This window comes from Merops nubicus, unplaced genomic scaffold (assembly GCF_000691845.1).
Source record: "Merops nubicus isolate BGI_N331 unplaced genomic scaffold, ASM69184v1 scaffold30107, whole genome shotgun sequence".
In the NCBI taxonomy this organism is placed as follows: Eukaryota; Metazoa; Chordata; class Aves; order Coraciiformes; family Meropidae; genus Merops; species Merops nubicus.
This window is the reverse complement of record NW_008618842.1, coordinates 278-8,882: the sequence shown is the minus strand read 5'-3', so window position 1 is coordinate 8,882 and position 8,605 is coordinate 278. Positions and strand designations below refer to the sequence as shown.

At 62.2% G+C, this 8,605-nt stretch overlaps 1 protein-coding gene across 1 annotated transcript in view; it reads left to right on the top strand.

Moving 5' to 3' along the window:
* Nucleotides 1-121: 121 nt before the first annotated feature.
* Nucleotides 122-8,605, top strand: part of FHOD1 (formin homology 2 domain containing 1) — a gene marked incomplete at its 3' end in the record, with an annotated part of 8,758 nt that continues 274 nt past the window's right edge. The window contains exons 1-17 of the mRNA XM_008943596.1: nt 122-222; nt 368-432; nt 1,792-1,859; nt 1,964-2,069; nt 2,259-2,353; nt 2,757-2,868; nt 2,963-3,057; nt 3,141-3,284; nt 3,384-3,598; nt 4,379-4,489; nt 5,717-5,883; nt 6,097-6,956; nt 7,221-7,373; nt 7,525-7,707; nt 7,951-8,070; nt 8,271-8,432; nt 8,533-8,605. The exon at nt 8,533-8,605 is cut by the window's right edge and continues 145 nt beyond it. Coding sequence (XP_008941844.1) covers nt 2,273-2,353; nt 2,757-2,868; nt 2,963-3,057; nt 3,141-3,284; nt 3,384-3,598; nt 4,379-4,489; nt 5,717-5,883; nt 6,097-6,956; nt 7,221-7,373; nt 7,525-7,707; nt 7,951-8,070; nt 8,271-8,432; nt 8,533-8,605 — 2,476 coding nt within the window. The remainder of the gene's footprint in view (nt 223-367; nt 433-1,791; nt 1,860-1,963; nt 2,070-2,258; nt 2,354-2,756; nt 2,869-2,962; nt 3,058-3,140; nt 3,285-3,383; nt 3,599-4,378; nt 4,490-5,716; nt 5,884-6,096; nt 6,957-7,220; nt 7,374-7,524; nt 7,708-7,950; nt 8,071-8,270; nt 8,433-8,532) is intronic.

Here is an 8,605-nt window from a genome sequence, read left to right as displayed (position 1 = left end):
GGGACGCGGCTGCCTGGTAGGCTTGGGGCGGGCGGGAGGGTGACCTGGGGATGCTGGATCCTCCGTGAAGGCTGTGGTGGGCACGGGGGCTCAGCCAGGCTGTCTGCATCCCCAGCTGGAGGACTGCACGCTGCAGGTCTCGCCCTCAGGACACTACCTGGACCTCGACTTGTCCCTGCTAGAGCAGAAGGATGATCTGGAGGGTTTCTACGAGGAGGTCAGGTGAGGCATGCGAGGTGCCCGAGCCCTCCAGGGGTGGGATGCGGGGGTCCCACGTGGGGGTGAGCAGCGGGGGGCCACAGGGAAGGGGCTGGGGACCACGGTGGTCCCGCTGCCGGTGCTCACAGGGTGTTGCCCTTCACCCTAGGAAAGGGAGACGGCCGACCCTGATCCTGCGCACGCAGCTCTCCGTCCGCGTCCATGCCATCATCGGTGAGTCGGAGCTGCTCCCTCCTCCGGGCTGGTGTCCCGGGGGAGGAATTTTGGCTGGGATTTTTGTGACAGAGAGAGGAAGTGATACAGTCCAGGACTGCTTCCACTCCATAACCCACCCCCAAGAGGTGCAGAGGACCAGGCCCCCATGAGACCATTTGGGCCCCACTGGGTTCATTCCCTCCATCCTCCAAAATTGTGACTTTTGCCTCTTTGGCTGGGAGCCCACCACCCACTGCAGATATTCTGGGTCATTCAGGGAAGCTCTAAATATAGCTTTGGAGGATGCAAACAAACAGCTTGAGCACAGCAGAAAGCACTGTCACAGCTTCGGGCAGGCCATTCGAAGGTCCTGCAAAGTATTTGGGAGCGTCAAGGCTTCTTGGCTCCTTAGGAGGGTGGAAAACAAGCACCGAGCAGGGCGATGCTGGCTGGGTATCAGCTGGCCATGCAGGACCGTGGCTGAGCGGTGCGGGAAGGGCCAGGAAGGCCAGGGTCAGGGTCAGGGTCGTGCTCCTCACTGGTGGTTCCCAGGCTCTGGCTGAGCCCTCAGCTGCTCTGCTTTCCCTCTCGACTGCTCTGCTTTCCCTCTCGGCTGCTCTGACAAGCTGATAAGTGAGCGGAGGAAGCTGCCAGGACCTTGCGTTTTCCCGAGCCCTCATCAGCATGTCTGGAGGGCTCCTTGGACAGCTTGGTTTTGGCTTGTTACAGCTCCACACCTGACCCAAATAACTCAAGATGCTCAGATAACTCGGGTTTTGGATGCAGGAAGTTCTGGCTCCTGAAGCCTTTGGTCTCCACTCATTGGAGCAGAGCTTTCCAGCTTCCCATTGCCCTGGCAGCTCTGTGCTGGCTCCTGCCTGCAGGCTCCATCCCCGTGAGCACGTAGCCAGCCTGGTGACTGTCCTATTGTCCCCCGAGCAGTTGATGTCACACTGCTGTCCTTCCCATCCCCACGCTGCAGCTCTTCCCAAGCCACGGGGCTGCCAGGGGCTCGGGGACCATGCCAGGGCTGTGCCCAAGGAGGGATGGCTAAAAGTAGCTCAGCCTCCTGCTCTTGTTCCTGTTTCGGTTCTACACAGGAAACTAGAGGGGATATTTATGTCATTGCTGGGCAGAAAAGAAAAAAAGAAAAAAAAAAAAGGAAATTGGAAGGTGGCAGAGCTGAAATAAATAGTCGTGGAGCTGCAGCTGCTTCCACCCTGAATGTCCCACAGCTGAGGGCAATGCCAGCAGCCTGGGGTGACGGCACAGGGGTTGAGCTGGGATGTGGGGCTTTCCCAGGCAGCTGGGGCCGTTCTGGAGACCCAGATCAGCCCTGGGGTCAGGCCTCGTGCTGCACGTCTCCCTTCCTTCCAGAGAAGCTGTACAACTCGCAGGGGCCGGAGCTGCGGCGGTCCCTCTTCTCCCTCAAGCAGCTCTTTCAGGTACGGTGGTGCGGGCACGGCAGAAGGCTTGTGGGGGCTCCCCGGAGCTGTCTGCTCCCTCCCCACCTCCCCACACTGCAGTAACCCCGGGCCTTTACCTGCAGGAGGACAAGGACCTGGTGCCGGAGTTCGTGAACCTGGATGGGTTGACGTGCCTGATCAAAGTGGGGGCAGAGGCTGACCAGAACTACCAGAATTACATCCTCCGAGGTTGGTATTTGGGTACAGGGCACTTCTCACCCCCGGGGAGGAAGGCTGGCACTCAAGGGGGGTGAGCAGGCTAGTTTGCCTGAGCTACACTGCGGGCAGCTACCAGAGCTTGCCCTTGGCATGGAGATGCCCTCCAGGGTGGGAAGCTTGCCCTCCCCACCACGACCCTGCCCACCCTCTGCCTTGCAGCCTTGAGCCAGATCATGCTCTTCGTGGATGGCATGCAGGGTGTCATCAACCACAATGAGACCGTCCAGTGGCTGTACACGCTGTCAGGAAGTCTGGTAAGCTTCTGCTGCCCTTGGGGGGCTGCTCGTGCCCCCCGCCACGCTTCCCTCCCCTGTCTGCGGCCATCCCCTTGCGCTGTCCCTCAGGGGCTTTACTCCACTCTCAGCCTTCAGGCTCGATGCCCTGGTATCTTTGGGGGTGTTGGGTCCTGCTCCCACCCATTTGGAAATCACTCAGGGTCCTTGGAGCTCCTCATGTGACTTTGCTCCTGGGCACAGAGCTTGAGTGAGAGGGTCCCACTCTGTGTCCTTCCCCAGTGCCCCTTGGCCATCGGCATCACAGCTGCAGGCTGGTTCCTGGCCCCATGGCAAAGCCCCCAGCCCTGGGGCACGGGCACAGTGCCATGGCACGGCCCTGGCAGCCCCCTGCCACCATCCCAGCCCCTGTCCCTTGTCCCAGTTCCGCTTGGTGGTGAAGATGGCTCTGAAGCTGCTGCTGGTGTTCGTGGAGTACACGGAGCCCAACGCCCTGCTCCTCATCCGTGCCGTCAACACCGTGGACCGGGCGAGAGGTGGGTGCAGCTCCAGCCACCTGCGAGGTCCCCGCGGGGGGGACGACGTCCCCTCCCCAGTCCGCGTGTCACCTTCACCCGTGGCCGTTCCCAGGTGCGTGCCCGTGGTCCAACCTGATGGCCATCCTGGAGCAACGCAACGGGGCTGACATGGAGCTGCTGGTGTTCGCCATGACGCTGATCAACAAGGTCCGGGGGGGAAGGCGGGGTGTCCCCGTGGGGCTCGGCGTGGGTCACGCCGGTCCCAGCTTGGTCCCTCTGGTCCCGCTCAGACGCTGGCAGCCCTCCCGGACCAGGACACCTTCTATGATGTGACGGACTGCCTGGAGCAGCAGGGCATGGAGCGGGTGGTGCAGCAGTACCTGGGCAGCAAGGGCACCGACCTCGACTTGAAGCAGCAGTTCATGCTCTATGAAGTGAGCGGGGCTCCTGCGGGATCCAGCAGCAGGGGAGGGTGGGTGCGTGGGGTGGTAGGGGTGCCGTGCCCGGTGCCATGCCCCCCGGCCTCTCTGCAGAGTGCTCTCAAGCTGGAGGATGGGGTGGAAGAGCTGCCTGCGGGGGGACGCAAGGAGCGGAGGAGGACGGAAGAAGGTCGGCGTGGGTGGCGATCCCAGGGCAGCTGCCCGGACCCTGGCCCTGATGCCCAGCCACTGCCAGGGTCCCCTGGCACCCCGAAGGAGTCCACCACAAAAGATAACCCAGTTGTTCTTGAACCGAGCAGCCCTGCAGAGTAAGTGAGGCTGCAGGTGGCCAGGGCGGGGGGGGGTTCTCCCGGAATGGCAAAGATGCCAAGATGTGGCGTGAGCAGCATTTGGATCCGTTCCTGGTGCCAGGGTGGGAGGCAGCCCCATGGGACCTGCCCTCAGTTCCCGTCACCTCTGCTGCACAACAGTGTGCCCAGGTGGCCCAGAAGGCCACCAGCATCCTGGCTTGGATCAGCACTAGTGTGGCCGGAAGGACTACATTCCCCTGGCCTGTCCATTGGGGAGGCTGCCCCTCAAATCCTGGGGTCAGTTTTGGGCCCCTCCCTCGCAGAAGGACCTTGAGGGGCTGGAGCGTGGCCAGAGAAGGGCAACGAAGCTGGGGAAGGGTCTAAAGCTCAAATGTGGTGAGGAGGAGCTGAGGGACCTGGGGGTGCTGAGCCTGGAGCTAAGGAAGTTCAGGAGAGACCTTCTGGCTCTTGACAGCTCCCTGACTGGAGGTTGGAGCCAGGTGGGGGTTGCGCTCTTCTCCCAAGGAACAAGTGATAGGACAAGAGGAAACTTCTTCAAGTTGCCCCAGCAGAGGTTTAGGTTGGCCCTGAGGAACAATTTCTTGCCCTTGAGGGTTATCCAGGGCTGTGCCAGGCTGCCCAGGGCAGTGGTGGAGTCCCCATCCCTGGAGGGGTTTCCAAGCTGTGGAGATGTGGCGCTGAGGGACATGGGTCAGTGGGGACCTGGCAGTGTTGGGGAATGGTTGCACTCGATGTTCAAGGTCTCCCCTAAGCAAAAGGATGCCATGATTCTTCCAGGCCCTGTCCCAGCAGTGTCTACAGCAGCATGTCCAGCGTGCGGCTGGCCCTGGCCTCCCCCTCGCCCGAGAAGGAGCAGCCCCCAGGCCCAGGCGAGCGCAGCGTGTACAAGTAAGGAGCCAGGAGGGGCTGGGGGCAAACGGGGGTCCCCCCAGGGCAGCTCCCAGGAGTGCGGGGTGACCCTGTCCCAGGGGGAGACAGTTTCTGGGGGGGCACTGGGGCTGGAAAAAAGCATGTGGGTGTCTGAGAGGAGTCCGGCCAGGGGCTCCAGGGCAGCCCTTGGGAACACACAGCTCTGCTCCAGCTCCTCCTCGCTCCTCCTCTCTGCCCACGCTTGCCCTCTCCTCTGCCCACTCTTTCTATCTTTCCTTTTGCAGGCTGCACCAAACTGCCCCTGTCTGGTAAGTGCCCGGGCTCTGCACGTGTGTGCTTCCTCCCGGCGTGATGGCCCTGGCACCCACCTCTCTGCCCCTGGCACCTACCTCTCCCCGCTGAGCCTTGCCTGGGGGACCCCTGCCCACTGACCTCCCCACCAGCATCCCCCATGGGGTGATGGCACCCTCTGACCCACCCCCTTCTGTGGCGAGGCGTCCATGCCAGGGATGGCACGGCTTACCCCAGGGATGGCATCATCATCCTGGTGGGATGACATGGTGCCCCGTCTTGCCAGCATGGAATACCACATGGTGCCTGGGCACAGGAGGGGACTCGCTGGGGCTCTCCCAGCTCCCCGTGAGCCTCGGGGTGACGGCGGGACGAGGGTCCCACGCTGGAGGGCTGCCAGGCGGGTGCATGCAGGAGACACGGGCCCTGGAGGGTGCCGGCAGCGGGGGCTAACCCCTGTTTTCCCTCAGGCGGGAGGATGCCCCCTCTTTGCATGGGGACAAGCCTATTTTGAGGAAGTTTGAGTAAGTAGAGGCATGCGTGTGTCTCCAGCCATGCGCTTCCTCTGGCCGGTACTCCGGCCATGCAGGGCATGAGGAGCCAGGAGGGTCTCCACCAGTCCCTGCCCAGGTGCCCTCCAGGTTTTTGCAGCTTTTGGAGGAGGGTTGCGGTGAGCACCAGGTCCCTTGGGACCGACGGGTGACAGTGGCACCCCAACAGCATGAGCCTTCGGCTCCCGTGGGGCTGTGACATCCTTGTCCCCTCACTGTGGTGGCATCAGCTGTCTCTCTGCAGGGCTTGGAGGAGATGACTCCTCCACGTCCCGGCATGGTGTGGCCAGTGCAGGGGGTTTCTGTGCTGTTGGGCTGGCTGGGCAGCGTGGTGTGGTGTGGTGTGGGGTGCCCCTCATCCCCATCGTCCCCCTCCCAGCCAACCTCCACCCCTGTCTCTCAGAGCTCGCTTCTTGGAGAACCTGGCTGCAGCCCAGAAGGAGAAAATCTCTTCCATGGCCAAAGGACGGCTCGATGTCCTCAGTGATGCCGTGCCGGAGCATCCCACCGGTCTGGCGTGGGACAGGGACAGCGGCACCTCTGAGCCCGGGATGGAGCCACCCAGTATAAGTAGGTGCTGCTGGGGGGTGTGTTCCCACCTCTGGGCTCGCTGGGAACCGACCCTGAGGTGGGTGGTGGTGGCCTCTGTGCCCCCAGCCCATGCCTGTGATACCCAGAGCCGCGGTGGTACCTCCCTGTCCTGCTCTGAACACCCGCACCCGAGCACATCCCACCAAGGTGCAGGTCCCCAGTTCTGTCCCAGCTTCTCCCCTCTCCCTGCAGGGTCTCGCTTGGCTCGGCCGGACACCACTGACTCCTGCAGCACCATCTCCTCTGACACCAAGTTTATGCTGGACATGCTCTATGCCAAGGGGTCTCCAGAGCCGGGGAAGGAGGTCTTCCCTGAGGGCCCATCATCCGCCCTGGTCCAGGGTGAAGTAGATGTGGATGCCACAGGAGGTGGCAGCCGGGAACAGGAGGTTGCCCGGCACCGTGGCAGGGCTCCAGATGGGCCAGTAGCCAGTGCTCACGCCAAGCTGACGCGTGCCATGTCCAGCATAGATGCCGAGACCCACACGCAGAAGCTGGAGAACACTGGGATGATGCCTATCAAGAAGGACGTGGAGTTGACGTGGGAGCGCCTGGAGGCCAGCCCCGTGCAGCTGAGGATCAAGGACTTGGACTTCACTGATCTGGGGGAAGAGGAAGACTTTGACATCTTGGACATGGGGCCCATGGCCAATGGCTCCTTCCTTCCTTCTGGCATCAAAGCAACGAGTGCTGGAGCTCTCATGGTTCCCCCTCCACCTCCTGCGGTCCCTGGCTGCCCACCACCACCTCCACCACCTCCACCTCCTGCAATCCCTGGCTGCCCACCACCTCCACCTCTACCTCCTTCAGTTCCTGGCTGCCCACCACCCCCAGGGCTGCCAGGCCCTTCAGCAACAGATGGCCCCTCCCAGGCCAAGAAGAAGAGGACAGTGAAGCTCTTCTGGAAGGAGCTAAAGCAGCTGGACAGCCCTGTGGGGACAGGCAGGTTTGGCCAGGCGACACTGTGGGCGTCCCTACAGAACGTTGAGGTCAATGCTGCCAAACTGGAGCACCTCTTCGAGTCACGGTCAAAGGAAGTGCCAACTTCAAAGGTACCATCAGGCTGGCACCCACCAGCCAAGGGGACTTGAGTGGTGGGAGGAAGGCTGTGGGGACCTGAGATGTGCACTGTCACCCCTACCCATGGGATTCCCAGGGATGGGTACCCACAGCCCAGAGTCTCGGTGGGGATGGTGATGGGCAGCACGCAGGGCTAACTCACCACCAGGTCCCAGATGGGCTGCCTGTGTCCATGGTGTGTACATGAAGGCAAGCCCTTTGCCTGACTGTCCCCATCTATCCCGTCCTCTTTGCAGAAGGCCGTTGACGGGAAGAAGGTGGTGGTGGTGCTGGACCCCAAGAGGAGCAACGCCATCAACATTGGCCTCACGGTGCTGCCGCCCGTGCACATCATCAAGACGGCCGTGCTCAACTTCGATGAGTTTGCCGTCAATAAGGAGGGGATTGAGGTGAGCGTGAGAGAAGCTCAGCCCCTCTGAGGTCCTCAGGCAGGTTGTTTCCCCTGACCAGGAGGCCTCCATGCCATGCTGCCTGCGCTGCCAGCCCTGGGGCCACACATCCCGTGGTGACGTGAGCCTCGTCCCTCTTTGCCCGCTCTAGAAAATCCTGACCATGGTCCCAACCGAGGAGGAGAAGCAGAAGATCCAGGAGGCCCAGCTGGCCAACCCTGATGTGCCCTTGGGCTCTGCAGAGCAGTTCCTGCTCGCCCTGTCTTCCATCAGCGACCTCACAGCCAGGCTCCAGCTCTGGGCCTTCAAGCTGGACTACGAGAGCCTGGAGCAGGTACAGAGCCATGTACCCCGCCTGCCCTCCACCCTCCCACCCTGCCAGCCCCAGCAGTGCTGGGCACTGAGCCAAGTGTGTTCCCGGTGGGACGAGCCATGTCCAAGTACGGGAGGTGCCATCCTGGCTGGGGGTGGGCTTGGGTTGACCATGAGGTGGTTGCCCTTGTGGGCAAGGGTGAATGCTGAAGCTCCCAAGGGAAAGGGTGGCCAAGGGACCTCACCTGCCTCTCTCCTCGCACAGGAGATTGCAGAGCCACTCTTTGATCTGAAGATGGGCATGGAGCAGCTGGCCCAAAATCACACCTTCAAGTGCATCTTGGCCACGCTGCTGGCCATGGGCAACTTCTTGAACGGTTCCCAGGTGAGGAGCAGGGTGTGGAGGGACGTGTTGTGTCTCAAGAGCTGCAAGGACAGGACCAGCCATGGTGCATGGCTACCCAAGAAGGACCATGGGAAGCCTGGGATGGTGCCTTGGGGCTGGTGGGGGCCCAGTGGGTCTGCAGACTGGAGATCTGCTGGAGGAGGGATGTAGAAGATCTGCTGAATCCATTGGGGTTTCAGAGCAGAGGCTTTGAACTGGGCTACCTGGAGAAGGTCTCGGAAGTGAAGGACACGGTGCACCGGCAGTCCCTGCTCCACCATCTCTGCCAGATGGTGGTAGAGAAGTTCCCAGAAACCACTGACCTCTACTCGGAGATTGCCTCCATCACCCGCTCCGCCAAGGTGAGGCAAGGCAGGTGACCCCCGGGCAAGGTAAGGGGATGGGTCCCGTGGCTGCCCAGCTCCACCGGCAGGGCCGAGGGCCGACGTCTCACTCTTCCAGGTTGACTTCGACGAGCTGGCCGACAGCCTGGCGCAGCTGGAGCGGAGGTGCAGGGCCTCCTGGGACAACCTGA